The sequence below is a fragment of the Triticum aestivum genome, chromosome 4B (genome assembly GCF_018294505.1).
Source record: "Triticum aestivum cultivar Chinese Spring chromosome 4B, IWGSC CS RefSeq v2.1, whole genome shotgun sequence".
Taxonomy (NCBI): Eukaryota; Viridiplantae; Streptophyta; class Magnoliopsida; order Poales; family Poaceae; genus Triticum; species Triticum aestivum.
Genome location: NC_057804.1, coordinates 15,728,503 through 15,749,073, shown reverse-complemented (window position 1 = coordinate 15,749,073; position 20,571 = coordinate 15,728,503). Strand labels below are relative to the sequence as shown.

The 20,571-nt window shown below is 46.3% G+C and overlaps 2 protein-coding genes across 2 annotated transcripts; both read left to right on the top strand.

Annotated features, from left to right (window-relative positions):
* The first annotated feature begins 9,030 nt into the window (after positions 1-9,030).
* On the top strand, positions 9,031-12,103 carry LOC123094220 (fe(2+) transport protein 1). The gene is made up of 2 exons (XM_044516277.1): positions 9,031-9,784; positions 11,295-12,103. The coding sequence occupies exons 1-2, from the start codon at positions 9,146-9,148 to the stop codon at positions 11,748-11,750; spliced, it is 1,095 nt and encodes a 364-aa protein (XP_044372212.1). The 5' UTR covers positions 9,031-9,145; the 3' UTR covers positions 11,751-12,103.
* A 2,488-nt stretch (positions 12,104-14,591) lies between these two features.
* On the top strand, positions 14,592-16,449 carry LOC123094219 (trihelix transcription factor ASR3). Its single transcript, XM_044516276.1, has 2 exons — positions 14,592-15,383; positions 15,524-16,449. The coding sequence occupies exons 1-2, from the start codon at positions 14,819-14,821 to the stop codon at positions 15,952-15,954; spliced, it is 996 nt and encodes a 331-aa protein (XP_044372211.1). The 5' UTR covers positions 14,592-14,818; the 3' UTR covers positions 15,955-16,449.
* Positions 16,450-20,571: the final 4,122 nt, after the last annotated feature.

Sequence of the window (20,571 nt, the reverse complement as noted above, 5' to 3'; positions counted from 1 at the left end):
ACATGTTTCTAATGTGCAGTGAACATTAATAAAATTATGTAAAATATTTTCCATTTCAAAAATATAAGTAAAAGTAATAAATAAATAAAATAAAGAAAAAGTGCGTCCAGCCTGGCCTCATCGGCATTGGGGCGCTCACGTCCTAGTGTGCGGCTCATTAAATTGGTTTGGGAGACTATAAAAAAATTAAATTGGTTTGGAGAATGTTCTACAGACCAGTATGGACCAGTTTATAACCATTCATGCCTTTCTCTTCTTTCTGTTTTCACCATTTCCTTGTTGGTTTTCTTCGTATTTTCGCAGTTTTTTTTCCTTTCTCTTTTAATTCCTGAATACATAACTACTTTTTCCAATTCACACTGTACATTTTCCGTGAACATGTTGAACTTTTATTTGATACAAGACAATTTTTTAACATACATGATAATATTTTTAGAATATAATTTTTTGATCGTTATTTGAATGCACGTTAAAACATCTAATACACATTGAACATTTTTTTGAATGGTATGAAACATTGTTTTAAATAACGTGAACATTTTTTACCCTGTATAATTATTTTTCAAACACATGTTTCAACATTTTTCAAACAAATGTTAATCATTTGGAAATACACACTGAATATTTTTTAATGATACAAAACATATTGTAAAGTTCCACGTTTTTTTACATTGTATACTATTTTTATTTCAAAAATGTCACAATATATTTTTGAAACACATGAACTTTGTTTAAAATGTGACGAACATTTTTGACTGGTACTACACAATTTTAAAAATAATACCTGAAGATTTTTTAAAAGTTTCATGAACATATCTTTTAAAAACTCATGAACCTTGTTTAATTGTTACAGGTGAAGGAGATACTGAACTGGGAGATGCCAGAAGGAGTATCATTCTATGGAGAAAGGAACACATCATGCTTCCACATTGGACGATGCGTCAGCAGACTCCGCCAGAGGGGGCCCCTCCGCAGATTCCTCACAGTACCAATCCATCTCTAACTCTGCTGCCTCATTCGTCTCTGTTGCGTCAGCAGACTCCACTGCCTCAGCCGCTTCAATAGACTCCACCTCGTCAGCTGTCTCCGCCGCGTCAGCGGACTCCGCCGGAGGAGGTCCCTCAGTGGACTCCACGCATCATTAGACTCCGCCTCCTCCACTGCCTCAGGCCCGGCGGAAGAGCACCGCCGCTCCGATGGATAGTAGTACAACTATGAAGAAATCCAGAGCAGGTACAATAAGCGTCAAGGAGGCTCCTGCCAAGTTACCATACCAACTAAGTGACGAGGAACTCAAGAAGGTCGTGGATGGCGAAGTGAAACGCCATCTTGCACCGACACGGCCCGAGCGAAAGGAGAAAATAGATCCGGCAAAAGCGAAGCGCTGTCTGGAAAACCTCACGCGACCGTTGCCGCCTCCGCTGCTATCAAACTATGACCACTCTATTATCAAGTCACATAAAGAACAACAGCGGTCGGGAAGTAGTAGTAGTGCAAGGGGGGAAACAATTCCCTAGCTCGGAGAACAGAAAAAACAATCGTGCCCCCCGCTCAAGGTGTCTTCCGATATCGTTATTGATCCGGAGGTTGCTTTCACTCTTGGTCAATACTTAGGTGAGCATGGAGAGTTTCCCATGGTTGATTTAGCCTTTAGATACGAGCACGGGAAACCTCTCGTCAGACTTGAGGAGCTCCCGCATCTACCAACACAAATGTGAAGATTGCATGACTGGTACTTGAAAGCCTCAAAGGAAGGGAGCAACATGATCTTTGTGGGAATTAAAGATGAGCATTTCTTCAATGGAGTCGAGGAGATGTATGTTGAATTTGATGAATTATTTCAGTTATACAATCAAGACGCCCTCGACAAAACTATCATCAGTTGCTATTGTCTGTAAGAATTATTTTTGTAATTAAGTCTCTAGCTCAGCTTGTTCATTGCATGTATAATTATCCTCACTATATTGTGCAGATTTAAGATTCTCGAATGCAAAAGAGGAAAAATCTATGACATTGTATTCATTAACCCAAATACCGTACATGAATTTACGGTAGCAAACAACGCCAAGGATATAGCAAATTTTTTGCTAAAGGCGTTAATTGGACAACAAACCAGTAGGGAAATAGTATTTCCTTAAAACTTCAAGTGAGTGTTACTGTCTTGTGCACATTCTGTTTTGCTTACTTGAGGTTAAGTGTAATTGATGAGTTATGTGTGCGCATGTTCCACTTTATTCTGCTAGTCATTCAGCTTGCTGCAGGAGTAGTAATTGTCATGGACTCGAAACTTAAAGACCCTAAGACGTGGGCGGACATTAGTGAAATGCTCCAGAAATAAGTTCAATCATTATCGTACTATATCGGTAACTTTCGTTCATTTCCTGATATCAAATAATTAATAACTTCTTTATTCATTTTCTTTGTCGGGCAGAGTTTAGAAAGAGTTCACCAATCAGGCTAGGGGTGAATGGAAAAAGAAGCTGCGATTTCGACACCCCAATGTAAGTAGTACTATCTAGTTACGCGTATCTCTCTTTGTGTTCTAGTTTCAATACCATTATCATGCTTGATTATTATTTTTAGTTGAAATCTATTCTCGTAAAGTGCTTGAGGCAGGAAGACGGAATAATTTATGTGGATACTACGTTTGCGAGTTCATTCGCTAGACGACGTATGAGAAGGGCGGAATTTTAGAACAACTTGATGTACGTAAACAATATTCACAATTTTATTTTATTACCATCAATTGTGTTGAGTTTCATTCATATATATTGTTTATGTACCAAAGGATCCGCTCCCTTTAGTCCCGCTTCGTAACACAACCGGGACTAAAAGTGGGGCCTTTACTCCTGATTCCTTAGTCCCGGTTGTATAACCGGGACTAAAGGCCCTTACGAACCGGGACTAATGCCCTGTTTTCTACTAGTGTGGGGAGGTTCAATTTTGAGTTGAATAATTGACTAGTTATCTCGATGATGAACTTAAGATAAAGAGAATTTACTATGTTGCTTTGCTTTAATGTAATGCTCTGTTTGTACTTAATACTTACATATGCACGCTAGATAACGATCTCGGGTAGAGTATTAGGTGTAGATACAATTGAATAACGGTCTATGGATATAATAAAAATATAATGAATATATGCAACCATGCCATTTATTTTTCTAGGCAGGCATAGGCGCCTTTGACAGATGAGCAACAACATAGACTTGACCAATCGCGATGGCATATAAACGCAAGAAACAGAAGCATCTATCTATCAACACCCATCCATATCCGTGTGACGAAGTAAAAAGTCTGCTCCATTATTTTCTCAGAAAACAGGGTTGTTTATTATTTTGTCATAAGTCACAGAAGCTTACTGTAGCACTATCAAGAACAGTTGAAACATATACACAAGTCCAAATAGCTTATCTATGTATCGGCTGCTTATATTTCTCATTATGTTGTCATCCATTCGACCAAAATTTTGTTAGAGATCGAGGGTCCAAAGTGACTGCAGAAAATATTATATAGAGGCGACCTTCTCGGTCGCAACATGTTTATATATTATTGAAAATAACACAAAGATTTATCAAGAAAAAATATCCCGCGGCTAGCAGACATTTCGAGGTGATCCAATCTAGAGACATTTTTAGTACTTTACTTAAGGGGAAATTAGTCGCTGGAGCTATCTTCACCAGTCTCGTTGCACCGATGACCATGTGTGAGTAGTCCTCCTTCACTATGGGTCCATAACAGTAGTTTTTGTTCTTCAATGCAAAAATCACATGAGCTACCCTACCCTACATGATTGTGATCAATCGGATGTAATTCCTAATGTGTTTGTTGTGGTGTGATAAATTGCCACTTTATGATCTGATCATACATGGATCTTTCTTTTGGTTTGCTTTGGTTCTTTGCTTCAAGATTTACATACATATATGTTCTTCGATCTATTAGTTTTTCAATTGGTTAGATGAATTATCTACAAGAGGAGGTTGTGTATGTTATTTGGATTTTATCTTGCAAGCAATCTGACTTGTATTGTGTTATTGCCACTAAGAATAAAAAAGGTAATTGACTAGTTATCTCGATGACGAACTTAAGATAAAGAGAATATACTACGTTGCTTTGCTTTAATGTAATGCTCTGTTTGTACTTAATACTTACATATGCACGCTAGATAACGATTTCGGGTGGAATATTAGCTGTAGATACAATTGAATAACAGTCTATGGATATAATTAAAGTATAATGATTATATGCAATCATGCCATGTATTTTTTCGGGTAGGCGTGCGTGCCCGTGGCGTCTCTGAATAGACGAGCAACGAAACAGAGTTGACCAACCACGGTGGCATATAAACGCACGGAACAGAAGCATCTATCTATGAACACCCATCTATATCCGCGTGACAAAATAAAAAGTCTACTCCATTATATTCTCAGGAAACAGGGTTATTTATTATTTTGCCACAAGTCGCACAAGCTTACTATAGCGCTACCACGAACAGTTCAAACATATACACAAGTCCAAATAGCTTATCTGTGTATCATCCGCTTATATTTCTCATTATGCTGTCATCCATCGTCCAAATTTTGTTAGAGATGGAGGGTCTAAAGCAACTGCAGAACTAATAAGACAGAACTTGTCGTTTGCATAGCGCAATCACGGCGTCATTTTGAGCTAAGACGGAGCTGACACTATCCTAGCATGCATATACTTATAGCACAAAGTCAAAACAGGGTTAGTAGGAGTAGTACTACCATTAACCACTATTATAATTATACCTAGATTAGCTTAATCGTCTCACAAATTCCTTGAGCATATGGTCGTACCCAAACTATACGGAGATGCTTCATTTTTCCTCATTTTTATAGCATGGAGATGTGCCTGACGTTGATTTGTGCCGCAAAGGCCCTAGAGACCACGGAGAAAAATATAGTAAATAAATCAATCAATACTAGTACAAACTACAAAGTCAGCTGTTAAGATTCGATCGAGCCATCAAGGGCAGTTAGTTACCCACGTCACTCGGAAGCAGCATGGTTAGGGTGGGCCGGGTGTACTCTACTGGCAGTGTACTTCAATTGTACTCAGGGTGTACTTCAAAAGTTGCTTTCACGTTCCACGCTTGGAGGTAGGTAGCGAGCATTGTAAACCCTGGAGTTTGTACGAGCATGAAACCATCATCGGCTGCTGGCATGCAGGTAAAAAAAGGGAGATGTGCTCCCGTTTGCCAGATGATTGTAACGATCCAAAGGAGCCTGGTCTTAGTTCTATGTGTGTAAAATGCCATTGTTGTTGCTCCCGAGCTCATGTAGAAGATGCTTTCATGTTGAATCATATTGCCAGCTATGGCTATAGTATATTGTCTAGCCAATGTAATTGCCAACATGTATAACAGTTAGCTACAAGAAAGTATCACTTTATTAACGTATGACCCATCTTCTACTCTCAAAAAGCTTCTTGGAGCCCGTGTTGTAGCCAGCTATAAATCTACACCCGGTTGTAATCTACAGCCCGCTTCTCTGATCTTTCACCTTCTCCCTCTTCCAACTAAGCAAAAATATAATATTTAAATTCTTATAGCCCGCTTTGCTCTAAGACTAGCCACAGTGAAAATAACTTCAACAGTAACATTGAATCTAACTCAGCAAATTTGCTTATGTAGCAATGAGTTCATGAGGAGAGAGGTAGTTTGAGTAACTTAGCTAGTTACTACAACATCACATGTCTCAATGCAATATAAGTCTATAACCTAATAAATGAAGTTTCGCATGGCACCACACTACCCAGTATGAAGGTAGTAATATAGTCTAGAGATATATGTATGTTACTAGTGTATGCTACTCTCCATTGTGGCTAGTCTAAGCCTCCCCCTGATCCATATTAATTCTTGCTGCTTTAAGTACAACTTTAGTATACTTAAAGCAGCGACAATTAATATGGATCGGAATTTTCATGAGAGGGTGACTAACTCGATTCTCTAGTGCCAACATGTTCCTGCTTCCCTTCTTCAAGTTCTAATAGGAGAGGCCAAATGTTTAGACTTATACTGGTCCAAATATTTCTTCAAGAAAATGTGAAAACCAAGAGAAAAATATAGGTTTGTTAAATGGGATTGTTTCCTTTAGCCAAATTTTGTAAAAGTACATAGTAGGAAGCAAATAAAATAAGATGAGTTGGGCATAGAAGAAGCTATTCTCAAATTAAATAGGAGGTGAAGAAGCACAAACTTGTGTTGTTTAGCACACCAACTCGTGGTGCTAACCTGAGAATTTTGGAGGATTAGAATCCTTAGAAATTTTCTGTTGTTTGATTGATATGATTGAATTCTATAGGATTTTTTTCTAATGATTTCTTTGTATTACTTCCCATAGAATTTCTAGCATCCACTCAAGCCTCTTTGAAAAAGAAAAGATCTTTGTCTTTTATGTGATGCAATCAAACAACCAAAAAACCTATAGAATTGAGATGAGTATGACATTCCAATCTCATGTTTTTTCTTCTCCTACGTTTTTAGAATCCTATGAATCAAAGATACCCTAAGACTGGAGGCCTTTCACCATGGTAGGAAGCAACTCCTACTGTTTTCGTAAATAGAAAATGGGGCCTATTTCTGCAGCTATGAAGAACAAGGGTCCTTGGTGTATATGTACAAGAATTATACTATGTTATATTAGAATAAAAATATGGATGACTTGTCCGTTGTCCTGAGACGCTGCAATAGGTAGTACTCCCTCCGTTCCAAATTACTCGTTGTGGTTTTAGTTCAAACTTGAACTAAAACCACAACGAGTAATTTGGAACGGAGGGAGTACTATCTGATGCACACTCATCGAGTCTGCCTTGAAGAAGATGATTCACACTAGTTTTTTAACAGGCTTGCCAAGCCCACTGTAGCTAACAAAAACAAATACAGCTTATTAGAGCATCTACATCCGGGCCCCTCAAATCCTTCTTATGTGCCTGAACAGATGGCTCGGTCACGAATTTGCCACCCAACCGAACCCTTCAAACCAGCCCTATACGTTCGGGTTGTCCGGTACCCCAAAACCCAGCTCATATGTGGGGCAAATATGGGGGTGCCCGGACGCGTCCGTCATGTCGGACTTACGAACGGGGCTTGCGCCAAAACTCATCAGTCTGACAGGCACCTCCTCCGATTCGGTGAGGACGCATTCATGATGGCGCGCGGAATCCTGCTATTTAAGTCGTACGGCGAGGCAACCCTAGCCCCACTGCCATTTCCCTCCTCTCCCTCCCGTCCACGCCACCGCTGCTCCCTCCTCTCCCTCTTCCACTTCCAATCCAATCTCGTCGCCTGCCATGGTCCGACACAAGATTACATATTATAAGATGCTCACGCTTGAGCACCGGGCGGAGATCCAAGTCGAGATGCGTGTCGCGGAGGAGGCACGGCATGCCGCCGAGCTTGCAGCGGTGGAGGAGGAGGAGCGGGTGCCAGAAGAGGAAGTGCCAAATGAGGAGGTGCCAGAGGAGGAGGCAAGTGTCAGGAGGAGGATGCTTCCATGGAGGAGAAACAGATGAGACCCCGGGCATGGAGGTCCCCTGCGATTTTGGCATGGCGGAAGCGAAGGCGGAGTTTGAAAACACACAAACCACAGAGGTCGTAGCCACCATCCTCGACTTGATCCAGTTAGCCGCCGCCGTATCTACCTCGCGGATGTGAGGCGGGAGCAACTGTTCACGGACCTCTAGGACGATGATGAGGAAGAGAAGCCGGAGATGCGCCCGCCGCCAATGACCACGTTTAGGAAGGATCTACTTCGTTTGATCTAGTGTGCGTAGATGAATTCCACCTTATATGGTGTAGTATGGAAATAGGGGTTGCATTTGAGAATTGTGCTTTTGCAAAGTTGATGAAATGAGGGGTGACCGGTTCCTATCCCCGGATGCGTCCGAACACGTCAACGGACATATGTCGCTGAGAGTTGCGGCTGTACGTGGTTGTAGACGCTCTTCGACAACCCACGCACACCTCACCCGCTGGTTACAAGCGTGCATCGCGAATATATATAGGGACGGGGGCTGTGGATGTACATGTCTGTAGATGCTTTTAGAGCCTCTACAGCTGGACTTTGCAAATCCAGCCCCTCAAACGTCCCGGATGTGTCCGGACGTATCCGTGGACATTGACCGGTCACGTCTCAAATAATACAATCCACATCCGAACACCATAGTTATTATCATATCTTAAATCCATACAAACTCATGCAACTCCGTCAATGTACGCACATCGTCCGCTACTTCATCACACTACACTAAACATGCTATCGTACTATCAAATTTGGCATGTTTGGCTATGGTGGAGATCATCCACGACTGCCCTTGCCCTTCCCGGCGCCCTTGCCGTCCTTCTCACAGAAGTACCGGTCGAAGACGCAGTAGGGATCGAGTCGGATCTGCTCGTCGCCGGAGCTTTCCTCCTCGTCGTTGTTCTCCTTCTCCTCTTTCGATGGCAGTCCGGCCATGGCACGGACCACTCGATTATGCTCTCGCGCGAGGGCGCGCGTGTTCCTCCACCATCATTTCTTCACAATGCGGGTGCGGATGGCTTCCTCCTCGGCGGCCCTTATCCTTTCCTCCCGGCTGCTCGTTCCCGGTGGGACTCATAGTCTGCCCGACCGGTGGATGGGGAAGCAGAGGTTTTCATTTTCCGGCTGCCGACGAGCGAATGGAAAGGAATATATGTGGGGTCGGGTGGGCCAGTGTGGGACGGGTCTGACGTGGCGGACGCGGCCAGATGCCCCATATTCGCGCCATATTTGGGCTGGATATGAGGGGTGCCGGTCAGCCCGGGCGTTTGAGGGCTATTTGAGGCGTCCGTCTGAATCGAAAAATCGTGACCGGTAAGTGACCGGGCAGTCCGCCCGAACATATGAAGCGGGTTTGAGACCCGTAGTTGTAGATGCTCCTAGGTATCCCACGTACACCGCGCCCGCTAGTTGCAAGGCTCACTCCGGTCTGATCTCCAGCTTCCATCAACACCAAACTCTATATAAACCCGCGAGCTACAGATGCTGAAACCACACTACTCACCATTACTAATCAATCAATACTGGTAAAGCAGCTGGCCGTACAACAAGTAGTACAACTAGCTCCACACCGAGAGTCAAGAGGAGATCGAGGTGGAGCAATGCCGTCGTCGCAAGCCCTAGCGCTCGTCTCGCTCGCCCTCCTGGTCTGCTGCAGCTCCCCCCTCCTCGCCCATGCACAGACGCCGGCGGCCGACGACGTCTGCGCCAGCCTGGCCACGGACGACGCCTGCCACAACGTCCCCAAGGCGCTCCGCCTGAAGCTGATCGGCATCCCGACCATCCTCGTGGCCAGCGTCATCGGCGTCTGCCTGCCGCTCTTCGCCAAGTCGGTGCCGGCGCTCCAGCCCGACCGCAACCTCTTCTACGTCGTCAAGGCCTTCGCGTCGGGGGTCATCCTCTCCACCGGCTACATGCACGTGCTCCCGGACTCGTTCAACAACCTCAACTCGCCGTGCCTCCCCGAGAAGCCGTGGCGGCAGTTCCCCTTCACCACCTTTGTCGCCATGCTCGCCGCCGTCTTCACCCTCATGGTCGACTCCCTCATGCTCACCTTCTACAACCGCAAGAAGAAGGGTGGCGCTCCCCAAGACGCCGGGGCTCCCAGCAGCGCCGCCGTCGCCAATATCGAGAGCCCGGAGCCGGAAGCGCACTGGCACGGCCACGGGACGGCGTTGGCCAAGCCCGACGACGCCGAGGCCGGCCAGATGCAGCTCCGCCGGAACCGCGTCGTCGTTCAGGTATATAATCATCTTGTGTTGCACACTTGCAGTTGCACAATCAATTCCCACTTGCTGGGGCTGCATGCTAACACAGTAACACGGTTTCCAACTCAACCATGGATCCATGGCAGCCAATCAAATCTCTCATTCTCAAGGACGGGCTCCGTACGCCCGTGCTGTACTTTTCTTAGGCTGGTCATAGTGGGGAGTAACTTAGACTAGTAACATACATATGTTACTAGTCTATGTTACTACCTTCATAGTGGGTAGTGTCATAGGTGTGGTAACATAGTTGCCTTCATTTATTACGTTGTAGACTCATTGTGCATTGGAAACCGCTATGTGATGGTAACATATTATGTTACTCTATTTGCCTCTCTCCTCATTAACTACTTGCCACATCATCATTTTTGCTTATGTGGCATCTATGTTACTACCTATGTTACTCCCACTATGACCAGCCTTAGTTTTTACGCCATAGATGCCGGCCGATCGACTCCAAATGGGCAGACCTACGCGCCTCGTTGACTTTGTGGTAGATGTGCAGAGCATCTCTGTGATTTCATCAGCACTACTTAAGAAATACCAATTCGTCTCAATGCCGTACTTGTTGGTTGTCGCGGCTAGAGATCGGCAACCGACTGAATCAAACATAGTGGCCTGATGCTCCATTTGTCTAGCCACCTGATAGTTTATGTAAGATGTGAACATCAAGATAAGTTTAATTAGCTCAACTAAGTTACATGCATCATGTTTGACTTTAGTTCGCCAAAATAAACCAAGCTTACCAAGCATGACCACTCAAATCTGACCTTCTACTTACCGAACGGCTACTAATTGCGGCTTCATGTAGCTACCTTAAATTAGTTATTAAGCAAATACAATGACTTAGTCCTGGTTTCTCTAAAATTATTGTGAATTGTGACTTTCTGAGTATGCATGGGAATCCTTTTCTCAGACTCGGCATGTACTCTACTGTAATGTGAAGACAACTACTCCCTCTGTAAACAAATATAAGAGTATTTAGATCATTAAGTAGTGATCTAAACGCTCTTATATTTCTTTAAAGAGGGAGTAGTATAGAAGTTACAATTTTTATTATGAAGTGATTACACGAGCTTTCTATTAACATAATCTTGAAAGTACAATATGCACTTTAAGCTTTCTTTCCGAAGCAAAATCATGCACAGAGCAGAAATTGCCACTGTATCTGTTTCCAAAAAAAAAAAGTTTAAATTGTATCCTCTTGGTACGTCTAGTTCTTGTTATTCAATGTTGACATATAAATGCATAGCTCAACATTCCCCATCAGGTTGAACTTTTGAATGAACTGGCTGGTGTGTGCAGTTATACATGGTATTGGAGCCAAGAGGTCTTGAGTTCAAGACCCGGCTGACGTATAAATGCATAGCCCACCTTTCCCCATCAGCTTGAGCTTTTGGGTGAACTGGCTAGTGTCGTACAGTTCTACAATCAAGTTTTTGGCGCATGCATGGATGCTTGATTAATGTTGTGCATATATGTACAGGTTCTGGAGATGGGCATCGTGGTGCACTCGGTGGTGATCGGGCTGGGCATGGGCGCGTCGCAGAGCGTGTGCACCATCCGGCCGCTGGTGGCCGCCATGTGCTTCCACCAGATGTTCGAGGGGATGGGCCTCGGCGGCTGCATCCTCCAGGCGGAATACGGCACCAAGATGAAGGCCGGCCTCGTCTTCTTCTTCTCCACCACCACGCCCTTCGGTATCGCGCTCGGCCTCGCGCTCACCAAGGTGTACCAGGACAACAGCCCCACCGCGCTCATCGTCGTCGGCCTGCTCAACGCCGCCTCCGCGGGGTTGCTGCACTACATGGCGCTCGTCGAGCTCCTCGCCGCCGACTTCATGGGGCCCAAGCTGCAGGGCAGCGTCAGGCTCCAGCTCATCTGTCTCACCGCCGTCCTCCTCGGCGCCGGCGGCATGTCCGTCATGGCCAAATGGGCGTGAGCTAGCGCGCGCGGAGCGCACGTACTCGATCGTCCAGGCGTGTCCATCGCGCACCCCAACTTTACTTTATGATGCGTATATACGTGTATGTTGCAATGTGTGTGTGTGTGTGTGTGTGTGTGTGCATTGCTCTCTAGTCTCTAGAGCAGTAATTAAGCTTGCTTGATCGATCACTCTCAGCTAGCATCTCACGTAGTACGTTAGCAATCCTATGTTGATGCCCACCGGACACCAAGTACTGTTGTACTATGTTGCTGTCGTGTCAAATTATGTTCTTTTTTTTTCCTTGTTGAAAAGGAAGCGTCTTTTATTGTTCGATTTTTTGCCGTTCGATTTACACCTGGCCTCTACTCCTAAGTTTCACATAATTATATTTACGGAGTGACTAAAAATCTGAGTGAACGCTTTGGATGTGGTTGAATCAAGAGAACTAGTCTTAGGGTTGTTTGCCATTCGATTTGCATGCACGTATCTCAATGCAGGAATTGTTCCAAAACTAAGCTACAAGGAAAGAATTGAGCGGCCCAACTAGCATAGCGCACGGGAAGTATCAGAATGCCGGGTAGCGCAGCAACCTTTCTATAGTAGATGTGTAAAATGTCATGGTTTTTCTGGTCATGTTTGCGGGCTTTCGTGTCAATTCTTTCTCTCTTTATTGAACTCAAATCATAAAAATCTGATGCCAATTTTTTGACGATTCAGAACAAACGACTGTTTGCCGTTCGATCTGCATGCATGACTTGTTCCAAGTCAGCGTGAAAGCGTTCGCTCCACCACACCTAAGAAAAAAGGTCATCGGTGTCAACACAAACAAGTACCATTAGTGTATTCCTTCAAAAGCAAATTAGCAATAATATATGGCTAAAAAGTGTGTAACTCGTATTATCTAGCATGTCCACAATAATATATGGACCATCATCATGATCAGGATCATTTGAAATTCAGAAAACGCTCCATTATATGCTTACTACTTGAAATTCCAAATTAGCAAATAACAACAAATAGTTAGCACTAAAAAGGAGAAATTACAATACAAAGAGACGACACATGCTTCTTACTAGCTTACTTGACACTGTGATGTCGATGTGACTGCCGCGAAAACCGACGACCCTTTGTTCGCGCGGCAATTGGACCGAAAGCTTCAAGAACATATTGGAGGATGATAATATGAGACACCGATGGATTGTCCCACGTGAAAAAAAAATTCTACAAGTTGCTTTTAAAAAAAAGGAATAATTTTTAACCTTTTTTAGTTTCAACAATAACATTAAACTTGCTTACTAGATTTTTTTAATCAGTTTTTATAATGATCCATCCAGATACTTAGACCAGGGTGATGGGGGAAGGCGAAATAATTGACGGCGTTTACCGGGCGGTGATCCGCGTGACATGCGGTCTGTGCCGTCGGATCAAGAAAGGATGGGCGGCTGGGATCGGCTACATGAGGGCAATCCGTGGGAGGACCGAATTGACCAATAGAAACGAAGGGATTAATGAATTCGCTTCGTTAAGTCCACGCGCTCGACTACCCATGCGTGAAATATCATGTTCCCAAAGTTCCGGGGTCTTTCCCGAGGACGCGCGCTCAAGCTCACAGAGTCGAAATGAAAATGAAAATGAAAAAAAATCCTACCCAACCAATCAAACCAAGCCGAGCGCAGTCCCAAAGAGCCCAGACGAGTTCCCCCACCCAACCCCGCCGCCGCTGTCTCTCCCGATCCCCTCTCCCGCAACACCGCCGTGCGCCGCCGCCGACCTCCTCCCCCGCACCCCGGCCATCAGCGCCGGCGTCCACCGTGCCGCCCCCACCCTCTCCACTTCGCGACCTCGATCCGGCAAGGCGGCGTGCAGACCCGCCGCTGCCTACACCTCCACCCAACCAACCGTCGCCGACCACCCACCGTCGTCCTCGTCCACAACCCCGCCGCGACAAAGCTACATAGTGGTTCGAGAACTATGTAAACTATGTATGAAAAAAGTTTTTCATTATATTATGCCACTTATATTCAAAATATTCTTCGATTACACAACAATTAAATGTAATATTTTAGTTCTAGTACAGATAGTATTAATTCAACTATGCGTGTTTCATACAATCAAATCACTGAAAAGTGCAATTGAGTATTCTCTAGTTACTATATGATCACATGCACCTAAATCCACACATGAGCTAGGAGTAGCTAGCTAGCTGGCTGGCTGGCTGCGCCCTGCACCCAAGCCGCTCATTGATTCTTTCTGGCTCAGCCTTTTTCTGCCACCACACTACACCACAACCACTGCCTCCATGTGATGCCTCTGATCAGCCCGTTGTACATTCGCTCGCTCTCCCCAAGACCAAGACCCATCTACACACCCACCAACGTACCACATTACCAAAGAGATGCCACCTCCACTTATTACTGAGTACTATGTGTTAACATGAGAGCATGGGGGCCTTGCATGCTCATAATACCACATGAAACCACTCCACTGCCGTCGCCCATTCCCACAAAAAAGTGGTGATCTTTCTTTTAAAAGCTTTACTAACGAAGCTATTAACAAGCTCTGTTGAGAATGGAGGTGGAGGTCGATAATGCACGGACAATATTCACATGCATCTATTAGGGACATGGAGCAAGATAGTCAAACGCTAATAGACCCCCCACAAACCAAGTCAAAAAAGCCCACAAAAGAGGGGCGCCAGTGAGTGAGTGAGTGAGTGAGTGAGTGTGAGGTGATGAAAAGGCATGCATGCAAAAAGAGCCAAACGGATGTGAGCTTATGACACTTTTTTCTGCTCATATCTTCTTGATGCCGGCCAGCCCTACATCTACATCTACATGCATGCATGAGGTAGTTCTAGTTACTAGGGAGGGAGGGAGGGAGTACTTGCCTCCATGGATCCCACTCCAAACGCATCGCTCAGCTAGCTAGCTGACTGATAGTATGTAGCTAGCTCCACTCCACTCACTCTCCTTTGTGATCTCACCGGCCGTGGCCATCACCGTCAAATAATGCCTCCCGAGCCCTGACCAAAGTGACCAGTGCTCAGCTCACCTCAAGCAGTACGCCTTGACTCTTGTTGAGCCATGGATGCGAAGGGATCCGGCGGCGCGCATAGAGAAGGAGAGGAGACCGGGAACGTCATGGCCGGCGCCATGACGGTGGCGAGGGAGTACCGGCGGGGGAACTGGACGCTGCCGGAGACAATGCTGCTGATCGAGGCCAAGAAGCGGGTGCACTCGGAGCGGCACCCGGCGGACCTGGGCCTGGGGCGCTGGCGGTGGGTGGAGGACTACTGCTGGCGCGCCGGGTGCCGGCGCAGCCAGAACCAGTGCAACGACCGGTGGGACAACCTGATGCGGGACTACAAGAAGGTGCGCGCGTACGGCGAGCACGCCGGAGCCGGAGCGGAGGCGCCGAGGCCGAGCTACTGGGAGATGGCGAGGGCGGAGAGGAAGGCCAGGTACCTCCCCTCCAACCTCCTGCGCGAGATTTACGAGGCCATGGCCGAGATCGTCGAGCGGCGGACGGGCTTCTCCGGCGCCGGCGGCCCGTTCTTGGGCGCGCCGCCGCCGCCGATGGCCAGCACCGGCCTCGTCGGCGTCCCTATGCAGGCCTCGCCGCTCGCGCAAGTCCAGCCCCGACCTTTAGGTACGCCTCATGCATGCATTCTCCGTCTCTTTGGCCGTTGCGTTCTGATCACGAGATTTTGGGTCACCGTCACGAGTTCTTAGTACTGATGGACACATGCATGGTTGGTTGCTTGGTTTCTTTCATGGCCAATAATCAAGACCAAGAAGAAACGCGTTGCAGCTCGGAGTCGTCGCCGGAGAGGAAGAGGCTGCGGCTATCGCTGGACGGCCAGCCCGGGAGCAGCCGCAGCACGCCAGCGTCAGACGCAGGGCACAACGATCGGCACCAAGAGCCCCAGGGCGACGACAGGGAGGTCAGCTCCGAGGACGCCGAGGAGCAGGACGAGCTGAGCGGGGCGATCGGGCAGTGCGCGGCCATCCTGTCGGGCGCGCTGGAGAGCCGGGAGGCTGCGGAGGAGCGGCGGCACAGGGAGGTGATGGCGGTGGAGGAGCGGCGCAGCGTGGCCCGGCAGGCGCGGCGCGAGGCCGGCGAGCAGTGCATGGCCGGGCTGGCGGCCGCCGTGGGCCAGCTCGCCGGCTCCATGCTCGCGCTCGCCGCCAAGCACGAGGGCCCCGCCGCGCCCAAGTGAGACAAACGAACAAGCCCCGGCCAGACCAATAATCCAACGGGATCTCTCTGTGTGCTGCACGATGATGCCGCCCCGCGCCGCGCGCGTGCAGTGATCGAGTGCGCAGCGGCATGCATGCATGCACATCTCGCGCGCACGGAGCTCGAGACCGGTGCGCGCTACGATCGGCGAGCCCGGGACGCCTGAGCCTTGCATGTGATTGACATGTAGCTACTACTACTCCAAAGCGGTTGCTAGGGAGTAGGGATCCATCCATGGCACGTACGTACGTACATGGACCTTAATCAGTGTACGTACTTTTGTTCATGTGCTTGTTTGTTGGGGTTTATGCATGCATGCATGCATGCCATATTGCCATTCATGATTCGACGGTGGTGTGCGTGATCGAGTAATGGCATGCTAGCTGCATGAGGGTTTAGCATCTGGAAATGTCTTTCGTGCTGTCAATGTAAAGTGCATTCAAAAATCTTTTTTGCAAGCATGTTTGTGTTTATATATAGCTTGTACCAGCATCCAAAAAGTATTCCTTCCGTCCGAAAATACTTGTCATCAAAAAGAATAAAAAGACATGTATTTTTGGACGGAGGGAGTATTTGCTTGGCCGAAACAGTCGCGAGAACCGTCTTTTTCTTCAAGATTATATTCCGTGGAACACTTATCCATGCGGATCCGCAAGCGTATACATGGGGGTGGGGGCGTCCTTTCTTTTCGGTCATTTTGAGCCATGTAGTGTGTCAAGCCGCCAGCTTCTTCTTCTTAATGGAATCTTAGCCGCTATCCTCCTAACTTTCAGAATATAAACTAGGTTCTCAACATATGGTCAAATGGTTTACAACCTAGTTTATAATCTGTTGCGGATTGGCCTAACGATAATGAAGATCACTAGAAGGCTTTAGGGTTCATGCCTCTAAATGAACTAGATATGTGCCTTATCTTTCCCCGCCAATAAAGATTAGGATTAGCAAAAGGGAGGCCCAAAAGTCTACCGTGCTCGGTAAAGCACATGCCACACGATCGGGGAGGGGGGGGGGGAGGATCTCACATTGCAAACGGGATTTTCTTACCCTTTGTTAGTGAACCGTGGCTCATTGCACATGGTCTGAGCATTTTGATGGTGCACATTGTAGTTGGGTATTATATACGTCCATCACTCCTCAGTAACCCTTAAACCATCTCACATCTCACGCACTCTCCCGACCAGAACGAGACATACCCCCCCCCCCCCCCCCTCGTCACATTGATCCAGTTGTCGTGTGGCCACCGTCGCCTCCTCCTCCTCCGCGGTGTCGCTGCGCCTTCATCTCCTACTTGTGCGGCATCTAATCCTGTCCGTAGGGGAGAGGAGGAGAGCATGGCAACGGAGCATGTTTTCTAGCATAAGAGGAGGTTCATCGGGCAATCTATGATTGAGGGAGGAGCCCAATTTGTGGGCAACGCGACACTCTTGGATCTTGTGACGATGTGAGAGGATACCCTAGTTGTCACAAGCCTGCCCGAGCAGAGGAGCCGACGCCTCGTGTAGAGGATGATCGACGATGGACACTTTGTCCAGGACTGCAACGATGACCCTGAACTGGGCTACCATTAAACCCATATGTGTTGTTACAAAGACTAACATTTGCAAATTAATGCTTAGTAATGCTTGTTAATAAAGCCATTTCTACACTTATATATGTTACTTTTAGGGTAGCCAACTAAATATACATAGGTACATCAAACTATATATACATATAGAATGCCACAAGCACGAGAACGGAAAAGATTTCGAATATGAACATGAGCTAGTTGTTCCTCTTGGCAATGTTTTGCACCTCCACACATAGTTTTTTTTCTCTCTTGGAATTGGACTTGACCCTACAAACTTGAAGCTTCTTCGTAAGCTTGGCAACAACTTCGTACATGGAGGCTTGAAGCTCATCCAAAAACTTATGGTCACTGAAATTTTCGTTTAATGCCACCTGCTTTTCATCATCTAACAACCTTTGTAGTCTCTCGCATGATACATGCTGAGGATAGACATGATGAGTACATGCATTTGCTGTTGTTTGGTAGCGGTGAATGTACATGCATTCTAAAAAAAACGGAGACTCTGTTTGGTAGCTTGCATCTGTTTAGACATGTCAGTCAGTAATGTAGCAATCGGTATTTTCAAAGAAGTGATCAAAACATTTAAAAAACGTTAACTAACTTTCCAAACATGGGAAAAATAACATTTTTGAAAATTTAAACCTTTTTCGAAATTCTAAAGTTTTTTTTAATTCAAACAAAATTTGAAAGTTTGATCTTTTTTCAAATATAAATAAATGTTAAAATAATCCCAACATTTCTTAAAAAACATTTTTTTTAAATCTGATTTTTTGGAAATTTTAAACTAAATTTGGAATCCTGAATATTTTTCAAAAAAATTTACAAAATTTGAAAATCTCGATATTATTTGAATTTTTTTATAAAAAGTTGAAAATCTGGACATTCTTTTTAAATTTGAACAAATTTTGGAGATCTGAACATGTTTTCGTATTCTAGACATTTCCTGGAAATTAAATTATTTTTAGAAATTCTAAACATTTTTTGAAATTGTCACTTGCTTCGCTCATGCATGCTGACCAGCGAACGATTGTAAGGGTGTTCTCTCTTCGTGCATGCTAAAGGGGTATTTGGACTGAGTTCGTGTATGCTGAGAAGGCCCCGTGTGAGCTACCAAACACCCAAAAGTGAATCAAAGAGAGAACTGTTGAGCTCATGCACCCTCTATGCACTCTACCAAACACACTCATGGCTACGGCGGATACGATGACCCTCGTAGGATGTTCTAAACCAACGAATATAAATTAAACAGAGTTCATATGGCAACAAAGAACCGCTTCACCGCTTGCATGCATGCATGCACATGTACGTACTGTGCTGAAGCAAAGCTGTAAAGAGCAGATAGAAAATTTACCACGGGGAGACCGCGTGTAAATTAATTCGAAGCAAAGATCGACGCACTGCACATATGTCTGACACCCACATCATGTTCCCATGTGAGATCTGTTGCAAAATACAAATGCGCATGCGATGAAACATTGATCGCTATCAAATGTTCTTTTATTGGAGTAATTTTCACTATTTACCTCCTGCCGGCATTTTTTTATATGAAAGAACCGTAGATTATCGTTCTATGGTATTTCCATCATCAATAATAAAACATGCGTACAACAAGAGAAAAAAAAGGAAGAAAAAAACAAATACAAATCAACCAATTCCCTCTCTATTCCACATCATCGGAAAGAGTTTAGGAACCATAAGCAAATTAAGGTGGCCAGTTTATCCAAAAGAAAGGTGGCCAGATTCATGAGGGAAACAAAAGTGCTTATTTTAGTCAAGAAGAGTGAAAAAACTTGGGGCTTGAGGATGGAACGTTCCGCTCGGTCGATCTTGGCCAAGCATAACGTCCAAGGGGAAGATACCAAGGAGACGGGCAATTTACATGGGGTTGCAACCTGCAACAGTAGCTGACGAGAGGCATCAGGGGGCGTCAGGGCAGGAGCACTAGCAACGTTTTCCCGTCCAAGTTCGTTGGTCAGAATGAAGCCGGACAAAATTGTTACCAGCCAGTGACAACTGCAGAAGCCAGGACTCCAGCCAGTGACATCATGGAAATGTGAAAAGTTACCGCGCGCACACACACACACATGCTGCACAATGTGGCGCCGCTGGCATCCATGCCGGGGAACCAGAGGCAGATCATGGGAGAGAGAGGGAGATGCTAGGTAGGTGGTGAGCTGTTGATGACGATGGTGCAAGAGGACAGGGGAGTACTTGGGCAATGGCAGGCCGCCATGGGCAGAGAGCCAGGCCAGGCAGATGAGGACTGGAGAGCGGTCAAAGGAATCTCACCGCGCCTAGCGGCTAGCTCGCCCGCCAGCTCTCTGGCTCGCTGCAGCTGCTGCGGCTCAGCAATGGCAAATGGCACGTCAAGGTCAGGCAGGGCGAGCTGGAGCTCGTGGTACGTCAAAGGCTGGCGCTGTGGCCGTGCTGTGCTGGGCGCGCTCGCGGCCAAAGCGGTGTACGTCGTCGTCGTCAGAGTCTCTGTCTCTCTCGCTCTCTCGTCGAGAAATTTCAAACATGTTCGGCGGCGATCGAGCCGGCCCGGTCCTGGCTTGACGTCGGCGGCAGCTTCATGCATGCCGGACTCCCCCAGCGGTGGCCGGCGGGCCGCGCGCCGGTGACGGGCATGGCCGCCAGCCACCCCGTGACAGCGGCTGGAATCTTTGGGTTCTTTTCTGCTGTTCAACGTTGCCCGCGTAGTGTAGCCGCGCATAGCTGATTAGCATTATTCGACGGGAACTTTCATCTGGGATAATAATCGGTCGCACTATACTACCAGTACGGAACTGCGGCAGCAGTGGCGGAGCAGTCATGAGTTCAGGGGATGGGCAACGGAGCCACTGCACTGTGCCTCCGGTTCAATACTCGAAAAGCCATGGAAAAGTTCGAGTTTGTCCGAGAAATTCACAAAGCATGCATCCGCCGTCTCATTTCATAAGATTGCAAGAGAAAGCTCAAGCAACATATGAAGAAAAGTATAGCGCTATAAAAATAATTATCATTAAAAAAACACGCAATAATATATATTTG